General features: G+C 54.3%; 8 protein-coding genes across 8 annotated transcripts; 2 read left to right on the forward strand and 6 right to left on the reverse strand.

The window, feature by feature from the left end:
- Positions 1–1,158: 1,158 nt before the first annotated feature.
- Positions 1,159–2,281, reverse strand: GMORB2_3823 (large subunit ribosomal protein L23e; the record flags this gene model as incomplete). The annotated part of the gene is made up of 5 exons (XM_035465799.1): positions 1,159–1,191; positions 1,272–1,349; positions 1,456–1,702; positions 1,812–1,859; positions 2,268–2,281. 5 exons carry the CDS (start codon positions 2,279–2,281, stop codon positions 1,159–1,161), a joined length of 420 nt encoding a protein of 139 aa, XP_035323636.1.
- Positions 2,282–2,848: 567 nt separating this feature from the next.
- On the reverse strand, positions 2,849–3,722 carry GMORB2_3824 (uncharacterized protein; the record flags this gene model as incomplete). Its single annotated transcript, XM_035465800.1, has 3 exons — positions 2,849–3,224; positions 3,327–3,369; positions 3,617–3,722. 3 exons carry the CDS (start codon positions 3,720–3,722, stop codon positions 2,849–2,851), a joined length of 525 nt encoding a protein of 174 aa, XP_035323637.1.
- A 3,800-nt stretch (positions 3,723–7,522) lies between these two features.
- Positions 7,523–10,706, forward strand: GMORB2_3825 (Fungal trans; the record flags this gene model as incomplete). The annotated part of the gene is made up of 3 exons (XM_035465801.1): positions 7,523–8,305; positions 8,388–8,756; positions 8,823–10,706. 3 exons carry the CDS (start codon positions 7,523–7,525, stop codon positions 10,704–10,706), a joined length of 3,036 nt encoding a protein of 1,011 aa, XP_035323638.1.
- Positions 10,707–10,901: 195 nt separating this feature from the next.
- Positions 10,902–12,071, reverse strand: GMORB2_3826 (NUDIX domain; the record flags this gene model as incomplete). Its single annotated transcript, XM_035465802.1, has 2 exons — positions 10,902–11,524; positions 11,648–12,071. 2 exons carry the CDS (start codon positions 12,069–12,071, stop codon positions 10,902–10,904), a joined length of 1,047 nt encoding a protein of 348 aa, XP_035323639.1.
- Positions 12,072–12,847: 776 nt separating this feature from the next.
- On the reverse strand, positions 12,848–15,721 carry GMORB2_3827 (endonuclease regulatory subunit; the record flags this gene model as incomplete). Its single annotated transcript, XM_035465803.1, has 1 exon — positions 12,848–15,721. The coding sequence occupies one exon, from the start codon at positions 15,719–15,721 to the stop codon at positions 12,848–12,850; it is 2,874 nt and encodes a 957-aa protein (XP_035323640.1).
- A 482-nt stretch (positions 15,722–16,203) lies between these two features.
- GMORB2_3828 (small subunit ribosomal protein S21e) lies at positions 16,204–16,563 on the forward strand (the record flags this gene model as incomplete). Its single annotated transcript, XM_035465804.1, has 2 exons — positions 16,204–16,235; positions 16,329–16,563. 2 exons carry the CDS (start codon positions 16,204–16,206, stop codon positions 16,561–16,563), a joined length of 267 nt encoding a protein of 88 aa, XP_035323641.1.
- Positions 16,564–17,313: 750 nt separating this feature from the next.
- GMORB2_3829 (deoxyribodipyrimidine photo-lyase) lies at positions 17,314–19,147 on the reverse strand (the record flags this gene model as incomplete). Its single annotated transcript, XM_035465805.1, has 2 exons — positions 17,314–17,860; positions 17,928–19,147. The coding sequence occupies 2 exons, from the start codon at positions 19,145–19,147 to the stop codon at positions 17,314–17,316; spliced, it is 1,767 nt and encodes a 588-aa protein (XP_035323642.1).
- Positions 19,148–19,587: 440 nt separating this feature from the next.
- Positions 19,588–21,717, reverse strand: GMORB2_3830 (amidase; the record flags this gene model as incomplete). Its single annotated transcript, XM_035465806.1, has 6 exons — positions 19,588–19,967; positions 20,110–20,215; positions 20,499–20,921; positions 21,128–21,170; positions 21,279–21,406; positions 21,466–21,717. 6 exons carry the CDS (start codon positions 21,715–21,717, stop codon positions 19,588–19,590), a joined length of 1,332 nt encoding a protein of 443 aa, XP_035323643.1.
- Positions 21,718–23,632: the final 1,915 nt, after the last annotated feature.

A 23,632-nucleotide genomic window follows, 5' to 3' on the forward strand; every position in this document is an offset into this window, starting at 1 on the left:
TTTTTTTTTTCTTTTTTTTCCGGTTGTACTCCAGGGGGGGGGGTATTAAGTGGGGACGCTCCGGGTGGGAGGATGGGTGAACGGAAAGCATTTTAGTCTGCCTTGACATGTTCAACATGGATTGTCTGTCAACTAACTTCTCCCGGGGTGTTGTTTTTTTTTCTTTGCCGTTTCCTTGGTTTTGTATGTACGATAGCATAGCATCAATGCATTCGTCCCTCAAGTTGTCGACATTAGAGTTGTGTGGAGGTTGTAATATGACGAGTGTGAGTCGTGTAAGTCGAATGATGATACTTGAAAGCTGTAAGTGGTGGCGGCTGTGACATTGCTGCTGATACTACAGACTTAGTGCTGGTATTGCTATTCCAACCATGCAACGCGGGATGTACTGTTGTTCATTGGTTGTGATTGGATTGTCTAGTAACAAAGTCGAAAAAGATATCATCCGGGCATAATATCAATACCAGCCGGTGATGCTCGTTGCATCATGTCGGCCAAAGAAACTTGTAAGCAGATGCAGGGTAACTGACACGTTACTAATTGCGTGACAACCTATTAACAAGATGGGCAAGACCCCCCCCCCGAAATTTTACCAGTTTTGGGATCCCCACAAAACACGTCTATCTGCATGCTGCTGCTGCATGCATTCGTCCCAGGGTCCATCCAGGTCCTGTAACCGAAGTACGGCAATGAGTATTATTACCAGAGGGTGTCAGCAGGTGTATTATGTAAGAACACAGTATGTCATTGAGCTTTGCATATGAGATGGATGTCCTCCTTGTCCGATGGTTTCTTTTTTTTTCTATTTCTTTTTCTTCTTCTTCTAAAACACCTAATTGCAACAAAAAACACCTGATAGCCAGTTCCAACTTGAAGAAAATGCAGCCATGGTCTCGGGGTCGTTCGTCGTAAGAGGGGGAGGGGAAGAAGAGATTACGACGGAAGAGAGGTAGATAAGAAAGGCCAAGATGGTGTTAGAAAACACACATATTTGTGGAAAGAAAAAGAAAAAAAAAGTTTCGGGCGTTATTTCGTCTTGGATTTTTTTTGGTATGTTTTGGTTTCCATTTGGCCTTTTTTCCACCCTCCCCAGGAACCAGTTTTTTTGTCTTCTCCTCTCTTGTTATCCTTTTTTCTCTTTTAAAATCAGGGTTTTCTTTACATGACAACACCGGAGTTGCTGGCGATACGCTATTTATGCGGTCAATATACGCTTGTTCCCCGAGTTGAAGACAAGTGGGGCGAGAGAGGGAAAGAAGGGGTTTACTCACAGGCCAGAGCTCAGCAGCCTCCTTACCGACGGGACCGGTGATGGCGGAGCCCTTCATCTCACCCTTGGGGTTGACGATCTGGTTGTTCCATGTTAGTCGAGGTGTGCGTGAGAGAGGAAGGGAGAGAGGGGATAGAAAAAGAAGGAGAGAAAGAAACAAGGAAAGAGAGAGGGGAGAGACATACGACACCAGCGTTGTCCTCAAAGTAGAGGAAGACACCGTCGAAGCGCTTCCAGGGCTTGGCCTGGCGGACAATGACGGCGGGGTGGACCTTCTTGCGCAGCTCGGGCTTTCCCTTCTTGACGGTGGCCATGACCATGTCACCGACACCACCGGCCGGGAGACGGTTCAGGCGAGCACCCCATCCCTTGACGGAGATGATGTACAGGTTACGGGCACCCGAGTTGTCGGCGCAGTTCATGACAGCACCACTGTCAATCGTGTCAGCTCTGTTTTCTTGCTCTTCTCACCCAATTCAAGCGACAACTTCACTCGTCCGTCGGTTATGTATACTCCGATGGAGGGGAGGGGGGAACGTACACAGGGAGACCCAGAGACATCTTGAGCTTGCCACCAGGGGCACCACGCCTAGGGAAAAATGGTCAGCATCGTTGGCTCTTCTCTTTCAAACAGGTGAAGACGGGACGATTCCATTCTCCCGTTTCGATTCCTCTTTCCTTTCGTTTCGTCCGGCGATTTCTCTCTGTCGAAAAAAAAAGGACTCGGCTCTTGTCGGACACAGCACACACACACACACACACACACACACACGCACACACACGCATATGCATATAGCATTCCGTGATCTAGATGTCGAAATTTTTTTGTGGGCGCTTGTTCATCCTCCTCTTCAAGTGTCCTTTCAGTTGTGCGTGCGCCAATCGTCGGAAAAGAGAGAGGTAGAGAGCGGTCGTGTGTGTGTATCGCCAGACGAAAAACAGAGATAGACGGATATCGAACTGAGAATGGAAAGTATCGCCTGCAGACAAGACTTACGAGAGCTTTGCCATTGTGTCGGTTTGTGTGAGGCGTTACTTCGTGGAGAAATGCTGCTCTCTTCGGGGGAGGGGGGCGGGAGTATGTCGTCGTGGGATACAGCTTTGCGGGCGAAGAATTCCCAAGGCAATCTGTGTGGGGGGATGCAAAAAAATTAACCCTAGTGAGAAACTTGGTGCGTGCACGTGATGATAAGGACATTGTGTGTGCTGTGTGTATCGATTGATGACTAACATTTTGGGGGCTCAACTTCAGTCTTCCTTTAGAACGAACTTCAATCCGTGCGGTTAGTGGGGACTGAACATCTTGCCCCTCTCTTTTTTCAGATTCTCAACCTTTCATGCGCCCCACGCCCTTTAAATGGGACTGAATGGAGGAAGAGAATACAGACGAAGCGAGGACTCGTATAGCAAGAAGAATAATGAGGGAACTTTTTCTTTTTATATTATCATCGTATAAGTTTTGTTATTTCTTATCCAAAAATCCGAACCCGTTTTTGCTCCAACCAAGAAAAAAAGCACCAATACAGGTCGATGACGTCGTCCCAACAAGCCTTCGACAGAAAATAATAGCTCGTGTTTTCACTCCCCCTCCCCGCCGTCCCGGTCAGGGCTCTCATACTGACGACGATCCTCCTCTCCGTGCACGCCGTTGACCTGTCCCCTTCCCTTAGGGAATGAGGTGCGCTGGTCGCGACCAGGGCGTAGTTGATCCTGCTGTCCGGATCCCCGACCCCGGTCCTGTTCCCGATTCCAATTCCGTCCCGAGCCCGAGCCTGGTTCTAGCCCCGAATCCAGGTCCTGACCCTGGTTTTGATACTGGTTGTGGCCATCACCGCCATTGTCGGTGCTTTGCCCGCCAAGATGGAGTTGTTGCAGCTGCCATGAAGTCTGACCTATCAGGTAGAATCTATCTCCCAGCTCTAGTGGCGCCGCGACATACTCATCCAACGGGTCACTGTTTCAACGGATCAGATGGAATCTATCCAAAGCGAAGCAATGTCTGGAATGAGACGAACCGGATCGGGCCGGACAGGAGCGGCCCCCAAAAGTGGCACACATCATGACCTTCAGTCCGGGAAGCCCTATCCTCAGGGAAGGAACTGTTTTGAAACTTAGACCAGTGTCAAGAGGATGATGGGGAGAGAGGAAGAGAGAGAGAGAGAGAGAGAGAGAGAGAGAGAGAGAGAGAGAGAGAGAGTGTGTGTGTGTGTGTGTGTGTGTGTTGGATATACCCTTGGGTGGCTCTGCAAGTCGAGCTGGAATTTGGCCTTGTTCCTGCCCCTGTTGGCGCAAGCGTGTCAGCACAATGCTTCTTCTCTGTACGGAAACTTCCGGGGGGCCCCTTACCCCCTGGCATGGCGGTGGTGGTGGCTAAGGTGCTGATGTCTGTGTCTGCGTCGGCGATGATGTTGACACTGATGTTGGGCTTGACAGCCACCGGGGCTAGCAGCATGAGGCGGAAAGGGCGAGGAGGATGTCCCGCCCTTGAGGGTTATCGGATCGTCGATACCGGGCCAAGTATGAGCGGGGGCTATGGACGAACGGAGGACGTCTGTCCGATAAGTCGACACCCCGCAGTGTTGACGTTGATGTTGGCTCGATGCTAGCAGGTGCGGATGGCGGATATGAACGAACGGAGGGCGTCTGTTCAAGGGTCCGACACCCGCTGATGTTGGCACTGATGTTGGCAAGGAGGCTGGATGAGGGCTATAGTTGAGAAGAAATCATGTTGACCGGTGTGTGCTTGGGGATGGAGGTGCCGCTTCCAAGGGAACCAAGGGGGGTGATCCCAGCCTTCTTTATATACTTTTCCAGTCCTTCCTCTCGACACCTTGAGCACGACTGGGTCGCCCATGTTACACGGAGACCTCATGTGCATGTCTTGTCGATGCCGATAGATATGGCCACATCTCTGACATGTATGCACTTTATCCTGCTCCCCTGGAACCAATCCATCACTGCTGAAGTCTGACCCTAAGCCAAAACCGTCACACTGTCAGCAAGCTGCGTGACCTCTCTCTTGGAGGGAGGGTGCGCGCAATGTCCCTGACCGCTAGATGTGAGGCAACAACGCTCCGGACAAGAGGTAAAAGAGAAGCATAAACAGATGCAAGCTGCTGTGAATGTAAGAAATATGACAGAGGGTAGGGACCGGATCACCGAATATGTCAGCTCATAGTGCCATAACATGACGACGGTGACCTAATAAAGCAAAGTAAGTCGTACAAGGCGTCATCTGATCGAAGCGGTGGAGCTAAGCCAACCAGAGGGCAGCATTTAAATCTGGCTGCTCTTGAAGCCGATCCTGCATTTTGGGTATACCTCCGAATGAAGGCAGCTCGGAGTCGGCCATCTGTAGTGAGCCTCGTACCAGTAAAAATTGCCATGTGCAGGTATGTGTATTTCGGGTGAATTTTCCCGCGACGTAATACTCTCGGCGAACCACCCATTAATCGGTCGCACAGTGCATCCCTAGAAAGTCAGCAGTTGTCAATCCTAATTCATCGACGGGTATAGTGCCACGTTGTTGTGGGGTTCTATTATTTCCGCTTGGCTGCTCTACTCCTGATACCGCCAACGTGGTCGGAGTGGTGACTGACATCGATATGCGTGGGGGACGGACAAAAATTTTTTCTGTACATTGTCGTATCACTGCATGGGCGTTGTTGTCTCTTAGATTTTTCTGATAGATTGCATCGAGGGAACTTACAAAGTCTCGACCAATACGTGCTAGTATCCATGTATCCTGTATCACATGTACAAGATTAGAGGGGGGAAGTTTTTTTTCTTTTTTCTTTTTTTCTTCTTTTCTCTTTTTTTCCAATAATCTCCCATTCACTATCGTGGCGGCCCCGAGGAGGTTCGAAGCGGGTCTCACGGATGTCTAGCATGTATAGGTGAAGAGGGTTTGTATCTGTTTGTATCTATGCATTCGCGAACATGACGTCGGTATCTTGCTGACTCCTCTTCATGACCTAATATCACTTTTCATTTCTCCTCTGCTGCCTCTTTCCCGCGGCAACAAGCGTTGCTTCTGTGGGTGGCGTTCCCCATATAGAGCTGTCACGTTACAGCAGGACCGAATGGTACCGAGTGGTGTGTATGCGTGCATTATACGTCTATGGAGCCGTGTCCTCTGTCTGACGTCGTGACCTGCCCTTGACACGATCAGCGTGATCAGAGGAGGAAAGGGACGAGAAAACCCGCGTTACTGCCGTTTGACGCAGCCAGGCTTGGTGTATGGTACGGGATCGACGCGGCGGGAACAGACGGGGACATCACAGCCACGCGGTTCAACAATGAGTGCCCCCCGTAGACTGCAGCATAGTTTCCGTTTGCGGACGTGAAGCGGAGATGACGATGCCGCCAGGAACGCGGAGCGGCGCTCATGCGTGTTAAAGCTCATTGGTGTTTGCCAGCTCGAACCCTGGCCCATCATAAGGTGGCAGTTGACAGGTGAAACACGAGGGCGGCGTGGATGGGGGAACCTCGAAGAACGGCTCAAAACCCGTCAAAACTGCAGGGAGACGAATGAAAGTGGCTTGAACCGGTGACTGGCAGTGCATGCGTATAATCGAAATCATCGCCGCCGAGGTCATCCAATAAGCACCGGTTGCCCGGTTAGCTCAATCGGTAGAGCGTGAGACTCTTACTAGATCACTCGATCTAAGCAGTTCACATCTCAAGGTTGCGGGTTCGACCCCCGCATTGGGCTATTCCTATGTTTACGATTGAATCATTCCTCTTTTTTTTTTTCATCTTTTCCCCCCCCCCCCCTTTCTTTCTGATAGAGTCTTTGATATTAATGACTCAGAGCGAGGTGGGAATACTCATAGTCCTGTTGCCCCACTTTCAATGATGAGCCATACACATAATAGATATTCCCACAAATAATATTACGTCACGATCCGTAGGTTAATAATAAGACTACGTTATTCTTGTAGATGCGGTCATGAAATGAGATGTGATGCTCATCGAGTCACTAATGTTACGTATGGGATGCCTCATTTTCAAAAGACATCGCTCTGTCCAATGGCAGCAGGTATCCTAGGCCCAGATACCTTCGCCGAGAGCGGAACTGCACGAGTTTACATCCTGGTCCCCGTCTCTGTTCAGCAAGTGCCAATCACGGGCTGACCAATTAGTTGACGCCGATTGACCGAGAATTCGGTGAGGACGATTGACTGTGATCTATTGATTCTCATATGTACGGTACTATGTACGCATAACTCATCCACAGGCAGCGTTTCCTTGCCCATAGACCGCTTAGCCGCGGCCAATAGCGGTAGTATGTAGTAATATAGTACATGTCACACGTCCACCTACCAGAATAAGAAGGAGTAGCAATCTGAATCCTACGGTATTCGAGGGATATATCCACGATCCCCGATATGTTGCTATTTCGGTGTATCGGGTAGGTGTCAATGCTGGAAAGTTACCGAGGCGCCATGGTCTACAGCCTAGGATCTGTCACAGGTACGGAGTATTAATATTGCATTATTGCATATTACAGTAATGATAATACAGATTAGCCAAAACCTCAATACTAGTGACCATAATACTCGCTCCATGTACATGGGAACTGGCGCCGTCCGTTGTCGGACTTAACGGTGCGGCGGAGTTCGGGATTGGACAAGCCCGAGGGACATAGTAAGAGAAATAGAGAAGGGGAGAAAACAGCGAGAAAAGGGACAAAAAAGAAAAAGAATAACAACAGGAGACGCAGGGGAGTGAGAGAGAGAGAGAGAGAGAGAGAGAGAAGAGAAGAGAGAGAGAAGAGAAGAGAGAGAGAAGAGAAGAGAGAGAAGAGAAGAGAGAGAGAGAGAGAGAGAGAGAGAGAGCTACTAACTGGAAAAGCCTAGGCAAACAGATCATATCCTGGATCTGTACGGGAGAGAAGCGGGCATGAGCGATCGGGATAATCCATGGAGGGGAAAAAAATTATAGAGGGACAGGGCTGACAAAACATCGCCTAGGAACGTCCAGAGATTGTCACCATAACTCTAATTTCTCACTCCCTCACTTCCTCTTCTAGCCGATACAACAAAACAGGAATCGTACGGAAAACGACCGCTTTGATGGCCTGTCCCGAGGTTCAGCATCCCCCTGCCCACCACCTCTGCATGCACTACCACCTGCGCCACGAGCAGTGTCGACGTCGCTGAGGGCCACGCGGGACTGCTGCACGCATGCTACAGATACGCACACATACCCTCCACTCCCTCTTCCTCCTCCAACGACTCGCACCTCACCATGACTCCCACCAACGACCCCGCAACCGATGCGACGGCCAGCGCCGCCACGGCCAAACTCCCGTCACCCACGCCGCACACCTCTCGCCGGCCTCCCGGCAGTGCGACCGTCTATCAGACCACCGGCCCGGAAGCCTACACAGGCCCCATCATGTCGGCCGACGGATCGGGGAACCCCAGGCTCAACCCGCGGTCGTGCGTCACCTGCCGCCGTCGCAAAGTCCGCTGCGACAAGCAGATGCCCTGCTCCAACTGCCGACGCGCCCTTATCCCCTGCGTCTTCCCCGCCCCCGGCCGAGCACCCCGTCAACCCCGTCCCAAGGATCCCAATGCGCCGCCCAAGCCTTCCAGCCAGCGAGAAGCCGAGCTGGTCAAGCGTCTGCGCAAGCTAGAGGGCATCGTCGAGGAGCTGAGCAGCCAGCTCGAGGTCGAGTCTGGCGGGAAGGGCCCTTCCTCCTCGAGTGGCTCGCCGAATAACTCGCCCAGCAGCGGCACACAGCCTGTGGGCGGACTCTGGTCGGCTAGGCGCGCCGCCACGACGGGAGCAGCTACTGCGACGGCGACGGCGGCGGCGGCGGCGGCGGCGGCGGCCGACTTCTCCGGTGGTGCTACCTCTCAGAACCTCCTGGCCGTGAGCCGGAGTGCCTGGGACAAGGAGCGTGGTGCCGATGATGATTTCGGGAAGACGGAGACGCATGCCCAGCTGGGCAGACTGGTGCTCAATGATCACAAAGGCAACACACGATACGTGTCCAACGGTTTCTGGGCAAGGCTCAACGATGAGGTGAGAATCGCAGTCATTGATCCTTCGCCGATTCCGCCCATGCTGCTGAATCGATTTACTGATGTGTTGCCTGCCTGCGCAGCTCACTGCCCTGCGGGAAGATACGCGCCGATTGTCCGACGAGGACTCGGATGAGACGGATTACGAGGAGTCACCCGCAGAGACACCCGAGAGACGAGAGGATTCCGCCAAGGATCATCATGGTTTCATATTGGGATACCGATCCGCCGACGTCAACCTTCGAGCCTTCCACCCGATGCCCTCCCACGTTCCGTTTCTCTGGTCCGTCTACCAGGAGAACGTCGAGCCCATCGTCAAGATACTGCACGTCCCGACCGCCGACGCCATCATGCGCGACGCTCGAAAGTACCCCGACAAGCTCACACCGGGCCAGGAGGCTCTGGTGTTTGCCATTTACTTCAGCGCCGTCGTCTCCCTTACCGCTGACGAGGTGGGTTGTTGCTGTCGGCTCGTGAAGAAGGAATCCAGGAACAGTAATGCTCACACGCGCACGCAGATCATGTCCAACTTCAACGTGAACAGAGACGACCTCCTACGACAACACCGCTTCGCCCTCGAGCAGTCCCTGGCAAAGGCCAACTACCTGCACACGTCCGACCTGGTGGTGCTGCAGGCCTTCACGCTGCTCCTCCTCACTGCCCGGAGAGTCGACCACAGCCGGTTCTGCTGGACGCTGACGAGTCTCGTGGTGCGCATAGCGAAGGGCATGGGCCTGCATCGGGACGGCTCTCAGTTTGACCTGACGCCCTTCGAGACCGAGGTCCGCAGGCGCGTGTGGTGGGCCATTGTCATGCTGGATCTCCGATCGACCGAGGAGCTGGGGACCGAGCTGACCATTGCCGAAGCGACCTTTGACACCGAGCAGCCCCTCAACATCAACGACACCGACATATCGCCCTCGTCCAAAGAGTGGCCGCAGCCCAGGGAAGGCCGGTCCGACATGTCGCTCGCCCTGGCACGGTACGAGATCGCCACCTTCTCCCGAAAGTACCTGGCGCAGATGGTGTGCAAGGGCGGGGTCGTGAACCGGCAGGAGATGGATCAGCTGCTGGGGGCTGTGTACCGAAAGGTCGAGACCAAGTTCTTCACCAACGTCGAGGAGACGGACTCGCAGATGTACACGGCAGGCCTGATCTGCCGAGTGATTGCGGCGCGCATGACGCTGCACCTGTACCAGAGCCGGGTGTTCCCCGGCGCCAGCACGGGCCTCCCCGAGGAGACGCGCAACCGCGTCTTCGCGGCCGCCATCGAGGTGGTCGAGGTGAGCCGCACGCTCATGACGGACCCCAAGTGCGAGCAGTTCCGCTGGCTCTTCATGACGTACACGAGCTGGCACGCCATCACCTTCAACCTGATCGAGGTGTGCCGCCGGGCCTGGTCGCCCATCGCCGAGCGCTCGTGGCAGGCCGTCGCCTCGTTCGAGCGCGACGCCGCCGACATGGCCAAGGCGGGTCACCACAACGTCATCTTCCTGCCGCTGCGGAAGCTGTACGTGCGCGCCCGCAAGCATCGCGAGGCCGAGGTAGCCAGGCTGCGCAGCGACCCGGACCGCGTCCGCCGCCTGGACTACGAGTACCAGACCAACCATGTATTCATGCGGCTCAACCCCATCCCCGGACCGGAGAACCGTGCGGAAACCGCCCGGGAGAAGTGGTGGGCTCTCGTGCAGCCGGACAGGGAGAGGGCGGCCTGGGTGGGAAGTCCAGGCGCCATGGTAGACAGCCCGGAACCCAGCGCCACCACCGGCAACATCACCGGCTCCGACGCCCAGGCAACGACAGCACAGCCGCAGGCAATGTCCAGCGAGGCAATGCAGATACTAGAGGACATGCTATCCCAACCCACGAACCCCGCCATCACCACCCTCTACGGCCTCGACATGCCCGCTACCCCCACCACCACCACCACCACCACCACCACCACCACCACCGCAGCCACGACGACCGCCGCCGCCGCCGCCGCCGCCGGTCCCAGCCCGCAGCGACAGCACCGCAAACACACAGAGGACAACTCCCTTCGGCAGCAGGCCCTGGCTCTGCAAGCCCAGGCTACCGCCGTCGACGACGACGACCTCCCACCCTTCATGTGGTCTCACCCCTGGGGCGGGACGGAGAACGGTCCTTCTCCCTCTGGTGCCGGTGCCGGTGCCGGTGCCGGTGTCGGTGCCGATGCCGATGCCGGCGCTATGGATGTCACATTGGACAGTCAGAATGAGAATGTGAATGTGAATGGGAATAGGAACGGGATTGGGAGCGGGAGCAGCAATGCCGATCAGGATGTCATGGATAGCGGATTTGATTGGCAGGATTGGAGTCAAACGTTGCATTTCTACGATAATCTGGGGCATCCTGGTGCGCCATTTGGATCTAGTTTCACGTGAAGGGAAGTTTAACAATGAAGCAGCAGTAGCAGCTTGGATTCGGAAAATGGGGGAAAAAAGGAATCTCACGTGTACATGACAGCCAAGTAGCTCATCCCATCCATCTCATTCAATTAGAGTCCATCATCTATGTCATACACATGTTTATATACCAGAAGAGTTTCTCGAAGGGGCAAGGCTCCCCTCCTCTCACCATTACAACTTATCCTTGTAGGACTTCTCCTCGGCCAAGACATGAGCGCGCAGGCGAATCTCCACGTCCGAGAGTCCCCCCTCGGCAAACCGGACGAGGGCGACGCTCTCGTGGTCACCGCCCCTGGATGTCGTTGCCAACTCAGGACCAGGCTTATCCAGTCCAAGAACGACCCTGCCATCCGCCTTGCGGAGGAACAGCGTATGCGGACTGATGACCTTGTCTGCCCAGGCGATTCTCGACGTCGGATGCCCATGGGCCGCAGCGGAAGAAGTAGTAGGCACAGCGCGTAGAAAGTTGACAAGTCTCTCTCGCTGCGAAGCTCTGTGATCCGCTGAGCCGTCGCCGTCGCCGTCGCCGGGAGCGGGGAGGAACCTGGCGACGTGGTGCAGGAGGTAGACCTGGGGTGGAAACAGGATGATTTCCCCCCCGGCTGCGCGGTCGAGAAAGGTGGACGCGTGGGCGAAGGTGGCGGCCGTGTGCTCTACCCCGCCGTCGGGGGTGGGCACGAGCATCTCGGATGGGAGGGTGGTGTCGAGAGGGAGGAGATAGATGTACATTTGGGTGGTGAAGCGTTTTGGGACGTTGGCCGGTGTGATCCATCGGGTGAAGGGGATTAGATTATCTGGTCTCTCTTGTCAGATTTTCCTTTGAAAGAAGAAGAAGAAGAAGAAGAAGTGAAGAAGGAAGATAGAGATGTGAAGAGAAGAAAGGAAGAAGAAGAATCGGAGAGAGAGAGAGTAGTTACCTATATCGGGAACACCACCTGTAGATCCGACAAAGTCCATGAAGCGCACGGCATTCCCATGTATTCTGGTACGGGCCTCGTCGCGCTCCGCCGCCGTCCCGAGATGTACGAGGTCACCGTCCTTGTCTCCGGTCCTGGCCAGGAGGATACCGGTCTCCTCGAAGCACTCACGCACGGCGCCCAGCCTGTACGCGCGCCCGTCCTCGTGCCTCAGCGGGGACCCTGGCGGCGGTATGTCCCCGTCGTGGAAGGCGTCTAGGTTGCCGCCGGGGAAGACGTGGGCCGACGCAAACGACGTCGACGTCTTGACCCGGTGAAGGAGCAGGACCTGGTTATCCGGGGATACCACGACGACCGACGAGCTCGGTCGGGGGATCTGGGGCGGTGACCGTCTGGGTTTACCTGATGATGGTGACGAAGACATTGCTCTAGAGGAGCGATATATTATCATGTAGTTGGTGAATGTGCTGTGAGTGAACGTGCTCGTCAGACGGGAGATTGATGGAACGGTTCTACCCCACGGGGTCGGCAGCCGTGTCATTTTCTTCCTATATGCTGGCCTCTGTCCCTTTCTTTTGCGGTGGAGAGGAGGGGAGAGTGAAAGGGAGAGAGATAGAACAGAGCGAGAACTACGGGGAGGCGTGAGCCGTGGACCGAGGCTTTTTGCCTTTGTTTCCCCTCAATTGACCTTTTTATTTGTTTCTTTCCATTTTTTTAGCTGGATATTGGGAGAATTGGATCGTCGTATTTGTCCTCTCATCCTTCTTTGATATTGATCCCATCTTCATTCTATCCCTTGTAACTGCTAGTAGTATAATACCTAATCTGGTACAGGTTGATCTACATCATTATCCAGTCTAGTCAATCGGCCTTCATCACTGTACACGATGATGTCAACATTGACGGCATCGTTTACTGATCCACGCAGGGCCTGCATCGTCTCAGAACCCATCGACACGAAACACTACAAGGGTTAGGCATTCCAATGAGTTTCAGACGGCTTAGGGAGGGAATCCAGCTCTGCTTTGATATATCCATACCCTGTGATACCTGAGCCGTAATACTACATAGTCGTTGAATCCTAGAAAATGCGCCATCCATATAACGTAAATGCCAAACCTGAAAAAAAAAAAAACAAGGCTCGAAGTGCTCACCATGAATCCTATATATATATGAGAAAGGAGTAGGGAAGAAAACGGCTCAACACCTCTTCCTCTCCTTCCCCCGCAGATTTACCCTCCAGAGACAGCAGACACTTCTAGACTCGCACCATCTCTTCACCTCCCCGGGACTAATCTCCCAGTCATATCCCACCCTCGACAGCTGTCCCGCGTTGAGCCACCCGGTTATATCCTCGAGCACGATGGGGTCGTACATGAGAATCTTCTCATACCAGGAGGGGTTCGCCGGGTCCGTCGATCGGGGGGCCGTGGTCACTGCGCGTGTCACCTTGTCGAATAAGACGGCCTCTTTCTGATCATCATTCATGTCTGCAGCTGCGAGGGACTTTTCTGCATCGTCGTCCACTGTGACAGAGAGATCGATACCCTGTGAAGGGGAGGAGAAAGTCTGTTGGTCGCACAGCGTTGACGCGGGCGATGCGAACATGTTGCTGTCGTTGTCGGACGCTGAGTCGGGAATCTCGATAATCGTCTTGTTTTTTTTGGGGGAAGCATGGCGCTTTGGTGTCGTGGGAGACTTGCGTTGAGATGGTGGTGACGGGGATCGAGTTGTCGCTGCCTTGGTCGTCTTTCGGACCGCTGTAGTCTTGGCCTCGGCTTTGGACGGTGATGCCGCCGATGCAGTCTTGCGGGGTCGTCCGCGGGGTCGCTTGGCTGGCGATTCGGATGGCGGCTGTGCCGAGGGTGGCGGCTCCTGTGGTGTCTGGGACATGGCAGGGATGTTCTTCCTAGGCCGTCCGCGCGGTCGTTTTGGACTGACAGAAACGGCCGCGGAGTGGCTCGGTTTGGCAGAGGTCGTGACGGTTCGGACGCCGATCCCTGGCGGATGTTTACTTTGCCAGCACTGCTCGAGAAGCGCAATCATGGCTATCCTCTTCTTTACTGGCTTGAATCCGTACGACCTGATTTCACTCGCTAGCTGCGCATCCGTGTACATATCGTACTGGGGCTGGCGCGATGGTTCGGGGGCTGCAGTAGATGTCTGCAGTGTTGGTGTAGGAATCGTAGGGTTCGAAAGCATCTCGGATGCCTCGTTGGTGGTCATCGGTCGACCTAAATCTGAGCTGACCGAGATTTGGCTGCTGGAGAAAGGTATGCCGTCATCGTTCATTATTGGCGGCGATCGCCTAGGGGCCATAGCCGGCAGAATATCTGAAAGGGTTTCGAGGTCTTCGCCTTGAAGATCCTCCGCTGTACCTATATCGGCACTGGCGCCCGGTGTCTCTGGCTCTGCCCACTTTTCGGCTGGGCACTGAGAAGGCGGCGGCGGTAGCGGCAGGATGTCTGAAAGAGTTTCAAATCCATCGTCTTCGACTTTAGGAGGTACCGTGACAGCGACATCGACATTCGCCCCTCGTACGTCTAGCTCGACCGGCTTCTCCGCTAGTTTATGGCAAGATGGTGGTAGGACGTCCGGTAATGTCTCGAAAGGATCGTCATGTGGACTTCCGGGGACGGCATCGATCCTTTCAGCCTCAGGCTTCGAATAACTGAATGGGTTGTCGATATGGTCCCCTTCAGCAGGTGTCTTGGCATGGTCAACGATTTCCATGTCGAAAAGCCGTCCGTCAACGTCACGCGCACCAGCCTCCCACAGCCTTCTCCGCCGCTCCAGAGACCGATCTCCATCCCTGACGTTATCGTCGGCCGGGTCCCAACCCATTTGATTCGAGTCCCGGATAGCAGCTTGGATGTCGCGCAGGAACGTCGGCGACTGCTCCCTGACCAGCTGGCTTGAAGTCCCAAACACAAAGTCCTGCTTTGATACCTGCGCCAGAGCCGAGCTAGGCGAGAGGAGAATCGGCGACGGCGGCCTCGGCTTCCTTCTCGACTTCCTGGCCGCTGGTGCCTTCTTCTTCCCCAGCGCTCCCTTAACGGCGTTAGCACCTGGTGCTCCGGGGGCAGGAGCAGCGTGCATAGAGCCAGACGGTGGTGCAGTCGTTTCGTTCGGTGTGAAAGGTCGATACGCGGCCGTGGCTAGTTCCGTGATTGTACGCGGTTTGCGCTTGGCGGGTTTCTCCTTGGTTGGGGAGACAGAAGTTTCCGATCGCGACCGGCTAGAGTCACCGATGCTGACCACTTCGATGAGCTTGCGCTTCTTGAGGAAGGACGATGTATCCTCCGGAGCAGCCGAGTTTTGCCGGGGCAGTTGGTCGTTGCAGCCATAGTCTTCGAGCAGGTTCGTGAAGACGGCAGCTGTCTGGGCGCCATCTTGTGCTGAGGACGTAGCATCCTGCGTTGCAGAGACGTCGGAAGCAACCGGCGGATATGGCTGCTGCTTTTCATGCGGTGGCGTCCAGTCCACCCGCCGCGTCGTCGCATGTTCCAGCTGAAGGACGTCGTCCGATTCGTTCTCTTGGTATTGAAGTCGTTGAATACCACCATCGCCGTTACCACCCTTCTTCTTCGTTCTCGTATTCTTGGCCGCAGGCCTCTTACTAGCTTCCGCACCTTTCGACTGTTTTCCCTTGGTCCCGTCGTCGACCGCATCGGTACCCTCATCCGTAGCCTTCGCAGCTGCCGTCCTTCTCTTGATCGTCTTCTTTGTTGTCCCATCACACCTTGTCTCGGCCGGATTCTTTCGCTGTCTGCCCTTGGTAGGCTTGGGTATATTTTCAGGCTCGACCTCGACTACTGAAGCCTCCGCGTAGCATTCGGACTGGGTAGATCTCCAACGGTCCTCGGCAGTGGTGAAGGAAGAGGCCGAGGCACGAGACGGGATAGGTTGGGCTTTACTTCCGCTCTGGATTGCGGATTGTCGACCTGGAATCTGGGAGAGAAGCTGGTTCACGTCGGGGAGGTCAGGTGATGATGCGCCGGCGGCCGTGTTGGTAATGCTCGGGCGGTAGTCGCGCGCCGTGAGGGGTGTTTGGAACGGGTTCGGCGAGGACATTGCGAGAAGGCGAGAGCGCAGAGCGCCGCCTCCCAGCCCCCTTGCGCGCAGCAATATTGTGGGTGACGTAGCGGTTGTCGTTGTGATTTGCTTTTGCAGAAGACTTAGCTTTGCAGGAATCCTTGTGGTGATAGTGGCATGACTGTTGATGGCCTTGGTACCATGATATGATACAGGGACTTCGTCAATGCCAGGAGCATTGGGCGTATTACGTGAAGCGTGGGAAGGCGCGTAGATGAAAAAGGTACGTATCTCCTTCCCCGGAAGTGGGGGTACATCTCAATAAGAAAATGGGTCGCGAGACTGGCACGCTAACACGTGAGAGGTCACATGACGCACAAATAGCCCTGGCAGCCCCACGAATTTTTGCTAGGCCACACTGAATTTCAGTGCCAGGATTTCAATTATATCCTACTACTCTCTAAACACCCTTCAAACCACCCACAACAACCCCCCTCCCCCCCCCCAAAAAAAACGTCACAATGGAGAACGACCGCGGCGAGATTGTGGACCTGTGAGACTCCCCGTTTTCTACGATTTCTTTCTCCTTTTCCAAAGGGAGAACCGAATCATTACTCCTATGGGGAAATGCTGACCTTGCAAACAGTTACGTCCCCCGCAAGTGCAGCGCCACCAACCGCATCATCAAGGCCAAGGACCACGCCTCTGTCCAGATCTCCATCGCCAAGGTTGACGAGAACGGCCGCGCCATCACCGGCGAGAACCACGTTTATGCCCTGTGCGGCTTCATCCGCGCCATGGGCGAGAGCGACGACTCGTTGAACCGCCTCGCTCAGCGCGACGGTCTCCTCAAGAACGTCTGGAGCGGCCAGAGGATCTAAGCGGGGAACATCACGGAACGAAAACAAAAACAAAAACAAACAAATGAGCTATGTCGCTAGACGAGGAGGGACAAAACAATAAAATGTCAAATGAATAAAAAATCCAGGGCGAGCTCTTGTCGCAACCCGTACAACACGATCTTCTCCGACGGATGCTTTTCGGCGTGTGCCAGCGAATGATTATACGAATCTTGTCTTTTTCTTTCGTTTGCCACTTTGATTCGATACTTACTTGTCCCCGCCACTGCAGGGAAGATGGAGCACAGCTTCCTTTTACCAACGCATGGATGCGCAGAGCTTTAGCAATCTCCACTCGAGGGCGTCGTGCTCGACTCGGTTTTCGAGACAAGGAATCATGCATCTGCCCCTCGATGATGTACACACCAAATACCCGGTGTTTATGCGCCAACATTACGTGACTACACTTCTATGGAGTAATAATACTACCCCTTTCATGTCTTTTTTGTTTTTTTGTTTCTTTTCCTCCTTCCAACCGGCTAGCAAAGGCATCCTCGGTGGCTGAATACCCTACCAATGGGTCTCTGCTTAACAAAATAACCGGGAGCGTCTGAGGCTACTTTGATAGTCTTCCGTGCCGCAGATTGAAAATGGCCTTTTAAAAAGCCGTGGTGTGCGAGTTTCCTAACCATGGTACAGATGCGGGTCACACATGTTTTCATCTCTCTTTTCTGACGTTTGTGATGCTTCACTATTATTGCTATTCGGGGGGAACATTAATCTAGCTATCCATTACATGCCACTCTCCAGACCATTCTTGTACGCACCCAGCGCCCGTTCCCGACACCCCCTGTGCTCAACAATTGGCTCCGGATATCCCGCCTTCTTCGCCTCGACCCCAGCTCCCCGAGCATAAGGCTCATGGATGGCATTTCCCTCGACATTGGCCAGCTCAGGCACCCACTTGCGAATATACTCACCGTCGCGGTCGAACCTCTCACTTTGCAGCAGCGGGTTGAATATGCGAAAGTAGGGTTGGGGATCTACCCCAACGCTCGCGCTGAACCCCCAGCCACCATTGTTGCTCGCGAAATCCCCATCGACTAGGTGCTCCATGAAATAACGCTCGCCCATGCGCCAGTCGATAAGCAGGTCCTTGGACAGGAACGATGCAACAATCATCCGGCACCGGTTGTGCATGTACCCCGTGCTATTGAGCTGGCGCATGGCCGCGTCGACAATGGGGAAGCCCGTGCGACCATCGCACCACGCGGAGAAGTGCTCCCTGTCGTAGGACCAGGCAATGTTCGAGTAGGCAGGCTTGTACGGCTTGTTCATACTGCAAGGGCAATCTGTCAGAAATCTAATGACGATGTCATTCCTGCGTTTTGCATGCAAGTACTTACCAGACATGAGGCCAGGCGACGAGGACGTGCCTGTAAAAGTCCCGCCAGGCCACTTCTCCGATCCAGTTGGCGATGCCATTTTTGCCGCCATTGAGCTTCTTGGTCGTGTTCCTGTCCCTCGCTGTGCGGATGCACGTCCTCGAGCTGACTGTCCCGCTGGCGAGATGCACTGACATGCACGACGTGCCGTCTGCCGAAGGAGTGTTTCGTGCGTCAGCATACTCCCCAATCTTCCTCTTACAGAACGTTTCCAGGCGTGCAAGTGCCTCGTGCTCCCCGGATGGCCAGAGGGAATGCATGCGCTTCTTCTGTTCGTCCGAGATGAAGGATTTGTCCTTGGGCGGTGCGGGTATCGTGCAGCCGAACAGCTTTGCGAAATCCTTGCGCGCACTCTTCGGATTTGCCACGGGGGGCTCACGCAGTTCTAGCAGGCCGAGGTTATCGTGCACGTGGGCCAGCCAGGCCCTGAACCAGGGCGAGTAGACGGCATACTGCTTCCCCGCGCCCGTGTGCAGGCTCCCCGGGGGCACCACGCACGTATCGTGCACCACCTCGAACGACTTTCCATTCTCGGACAGGTCGCGAACCATGTATGCTTCCCTGCGCAGCTCATCGACCTCGTACTCCATGTTGCAAAAGAGGTGATTGGCACCCCACTCGCCCATGAGCTCGAGCACGCGGTCAGGCACCTCGTTCCTCTTGTCCACCGTCTCCACGTACAGCGGGATGTCCAGATTTTCAACATCTCTCTGGAGGACAGCCAGCGACCGCAGCATAAAGTCCACTCGGGCTGGCGAGAGCAAGTGCGCCTCGAAGTCCTGGGGGCTGACAAGGTACATGCATACAAGCGGAACGCCAGCCTCCTGGGCCCGCCGGCTGGCCAGCGCGAGGGATGTATTGTCCGCGTGTCGCAGGTCCATCTTGAACCAGTGCACCATGGCCTTGTCTGGTTTGACGGCCTTCCGCTCTTTGGCCGTCTCCTCGAGCGCCGCTTGTAGCTCCTCAATCGGTCGGGGTAACTCCTGATCCGTGTAGGCCTGGGCGCGAGCATTGCTCATCTCAGGAGGGTAGTACTTGCGCAGGACGATTCCGTGCTCCTCTGCCTCCTCTGCAAGAGGATGATGCTGGTGCGAGGACGTACCACCGCCAATCTTCTTCGCCTTTTTAGTATTGTGGCCGTTGGGCGGGGAGGCTGACTTGCGTTTGGCGTGGGAGGGCATCGCTGTGAACCTGTGTATGTGAAATACTGCTGTTCGGCCAAAACAAAGATGACAAGTGGTGGTCAAACTGACGCAACCGGCAAATTAAAACTGATATATAGCGGAATACCTGGGAGGTGCGGCTACCAGGTGGCACGTTTACATAAATACAGCGATTTTCCAATAGCACGGCATAGAGTTCGATCTCCGTGTCGTCATCGAGTATCCTGGAGATCGCGAGACCTGGCGCTAGCGCGCGGGCGGCCTGTTCTCAATCTTGGAAAGACACATGCAAAACAGCGGGGGGTGCATTTCTGGAGAGCTGTAAAGGTGTCTTGTATGTGCGTACGCTATAACAATATCATTATGAGACGTTTACGAGATGTCTGTTCAGAAGAAACTCGTCTTAGACCAAGGGCACTGTGGTGTTGAATGATCCCTGGTCACGCTCGAACGTGACTTTAGACTGTAGAATTGACGGGTACAATATCATCCAAAGGCGGCGGTCGCCGAAAGGGAAAAGTATGCTCCCACGCACTCTGAGCCTGTATAATGAGTGCCTCCTGGTGTGCCCCTGCCGTAATCTGCATCCCAAACGGCCGGCCGTTGAAGTCCAAATATCCCAGCGGCAGCGAAGCCACAGGATACCCTGCCGTGCTTGGGACGCAGAACATAGGGCCATCGCCGGGACCGATGATGACGTCGACGTCGTTCTCTGCGAGAGCCTTGTCTATTCCGTTCTTGCCACATCGTTCTCGTGCGGACGATATGATGCTGCGGTACTCGTCGTCGGGCATGTGTGCGCTTAGTGCGCGGATCAAGGTGTCCTGGTTGTCGGCGCCTTTCAACAAACATCCCGCGTATTAGTGACTGCTATCCTGCGATCTCTCTCAAGACCTCGGAGAGAGAGAGAGAGAGAGAGAGAGAGAGAGAGAGGGAGAGGAATATTGGAAGGAAAGAGCCAAGCTGGAAGAAGCACCTACATGGCGGCAGCTCTTTCTCTGCATGGTCTTTGTTGAATTGGACGAGTTCCTCGAGGGTGCGCACCTTGCAGTCATCCACGCTGGCGAGGTACTCCTCTAGAAGTCCCTTGAAAGTCGAATCTGCGTGAGCACACAAGGTTAGCTTCGATGCAGGATATCCGCAAGTATATGTGGTTCATCCGGTTGCCAATACCAAATGCCGTCCAGACTTTCCTTGCTCCATCAACGGTCGCCTCTTTGGGGGATATAAGCTTGATGGGCTTGACGACCTTGGCAACAGTAGCCAGCTTCTTGTACGCTGCCCTCCATTCACGTTGCTAGCCCTCCCTCTCTGCTGTCAATGAACGGCCTTCTTGATATGCATCTTGTTTATTGTTGCGTGAACTCACCATCTGCTCCGATGCCTGAGGCTCAAACTTGACAAAGTCGCGCTGGAAAAGCCACTCGTCACTAGGCTCGATGACGCCGATACGGATATCACCCCACTTCCCCGTGACGGCGCCCTTGTATCCCTGCTCCGGAACTTCTGTCGCAGTCGGATCGACGAGGGCGTCTAGCAAGAGGGCCAAGTCGAGAACCGACTTTGCCATGGGCCCCGCCGAATCGGACTCGAGCGTGATGGGTATGATGCCCTGCTGCGGCACGATCTTGAGCGTGGGCCTGATCGTGTACAGGGCTGCCCGATCGCTAGGTGCGATGAGCGAGCCCATCGTGTCGGTACCGATGGCTAAGGGAGACAGGCCGGCGGAAACAGCCACAGCCGATCCACCGGAGGAGCCACCGGGACTCTGTGACGAAGCATGGATGAGTACCTAGGCCAAAGGAGAGGGAGGTGCCCGTCTTACGCTATGACCGCCGTTGGTATCGTCCATACGGAAACCGCCGCGGACATATGCTGACTGTGTCTGGCCACCAACGGCAGACCACCCGCAATTGGCGGAGTTGGACCTTGTCACATTGAAGTTGGCGTGAGCGGCCTCGGTTTCTGCTGCAGGCATACATGAGTGAATCGACATACCTGTAGAATGCCCATTCCTGGACAACATCGTGAGCGGCAGTCCCTTCAGGGGTGGTTCAGAACGGTTGGCTATGGAACTCAACTGCTAGATTCGCCTTGGCAAGAATGATGACACCCGCCGCGATGAGCTTCACCAGCTTAGCCAAGTCACTCTTCCCAGGAAACAGGGGACCAAACCTTGTCGACGATGGCGGCATTCTTGCGTGGTCTGGACCCTTCGAGTGCCAGACTACCGCATGTAGTGGGTAGGCCTAACTCGGGAACGGTGGCGATATTGTCCTAGGGGCTTGTCAGACCTTGGAGCTGACCGGTACTGCATAGAGTAAGCGGGATCGTACCTTGATGACAATAGGGATCCCGTGCAGCGGTCCGCGGAGGATCCCCCGAGTGCGCTCCTCGTCGAGCCTGGATGCCGTCTCGAGTACGAGATCCTCGGGCGCGGTGGCAATGACAGACTTCAAGTAGCCGTCATACTTGGAAATCCGATGCATATACAGCTTGACCAGGTCCTTGCTGCTGAAGTGGTCTCTACAGAGCCTATCCTGCAACTCGGAAGCTGTCGCCGTCAACGGGTTGATGCTGGACGCCATGTTTTCGCGAAGATCAAGAGCTCTAGAGGGTCGATGGAAATGTCCGACTTTGATCGTGAGTTGAGAAGAGAATATGGAGAGGAAGGGGAGCAACATGCGAAATGATATATATATAAGCGATTTTCCTGAAATGGGCAAAGACAGAGAAGGAACACTGATGGGAAATCAGCATCGATTGCGGTCGGCAATACCTCAAGGCTGCAAGATCACGATGACTCTTTTTGAGTCATATTACAGAGGCAAGGAAAAGAAAGGGTCTGCCTACGTACACCATGCAGCGACGTATTATACGGGTTTCGATGGATTACTATTACTGGTAACACCTTTATCTAAGTACCCTCTACTAACACTCCGCACATACGAGTGCGGAACAGGCAAAACTACACCGGAACTACTCTTTATGTGTGTAGCATCATCGGTACTAGTGCTTTCTTAGTGCAGCCGACTGATTGACGCGCTTTACTCGATACGTTCGAGTGCGTCGTTGACTGGATGCACGAGTAATATGTGTACCAGATTGACTTAGTATTAGTATAATAATACCTGAAAGCACGTAATGAGATGATGCCGTTCTTGGGACAAGTCAGGAGCAAAAGTCAGTAACAGGCACCATTCAAGACAACTCGTCCCCCTTTCTATGTCGTCTCATGCGCGTACTGCAACTGCAATATCCCTGGCCACTATCCCTCTAGCATATTCCATCTCAGCAAACAGCTGATTGGCACATTCCCGGCTATCCTCATCCTCGTAATGTCCCTGCATATGCGCAGCAGCTTCCGGCGGCGACGCCTGCTTGGACCGTTGCTTGAAGGCTGGTCGGGAACCGGCTCGATGAAATGCCCTTCCGTATTTCAAGGCAAATTCGATATTCTCCTCCCTGTACTCCCGTTAGCGGCGTGTGGCGGGACGCACAGTCGAGGTAGGACAAGCGGCGTGCACGTGTACTTACGCCATCTCCTCAAACTCGTTGGCGAAGCGAAGAAGAAGCGACTGGTAGGCAAGCTTCTTGGGCTCGTGCATATAACGGGCATTCTTCCAGTGCCCCTCGAGAACAAAGCGGCGGATCGCACTTTATATGTCTAGTCAGCAGCGGGAGCCAGGCACTAATACGGGGTGGGACTAGACGTACTCTTCGCCGATGACCCTCTCCTGGGTAGACGTGTTGGACCGGTTAGGGAGTGCGATGTGTAGAGCATGTGCCTTCCGAAGATGGCGATAAAACTGATACGATGTGAGCACTATGCAGATAGACAGCGAATGTGGTTGTTGCCGGTATCAGTGTCTTATACCTACAGATGTTGTTGACTGAAACGACCGACCGCACATCCTATTCGAAGCATCCATGGGAGTGTCACATCTAAACAGCTCAGCATTTAGAATTAGAAGATGAGAAATAAAATAAATGAAATCAGATGAATGAAATAAAGGCAGGATATTGTGTTACCGTACTCACATCAACGTATTGATTCGTGATATACGAAGAGAGGAAGACCGTTGCGTTAGAAACGGTCCATGATGGTAACCATGTTCCGAAGGGTTCGTGACCGATAGTACATGGTCACCCAAGAAGTCGCCCAACGCCATGTCCGGCTTGTTTAGAATCCAAACAGATGGCTCTTACGGGTGAAGATTGATTTCAATGCCAAGTTCTTATCCGCCATGTGCTAGGATGCACTTCATCCAACTACATTTTCCTTCTCATCTACCCTTCGTTGGGCAACTGCTGTCAAGATGGCGGTAAGGCTCGTAGGGCAACAATCACGTGAATGCTTAGTAGGCGAGTTGGTCGGTGGCATATGCCGTTTTGTTTATTGCTTGAGATATTTGGTGCATATTAAAACACCCGGTTGGCACATGCAAAAATGCGTTTAGTTCATGCCTCTCTCTCTCTCTCGTTCTCTGTCCCTCTCTCCCT

Source organism: Geosmithia morbida (genome assembly GCF_012550715.1).
Source record: "Geosmithia morbida isolate 1262 chromosome Unknown scaffold_2, whole genome shotgun sequence".
Taxonomy (NCBI): Eukaryota; Fungi; Ascomycota; class Sordariomycetes; order Hypocreales; family Bionectriaceae; genus Geosmithia; species Geosmithia morbida.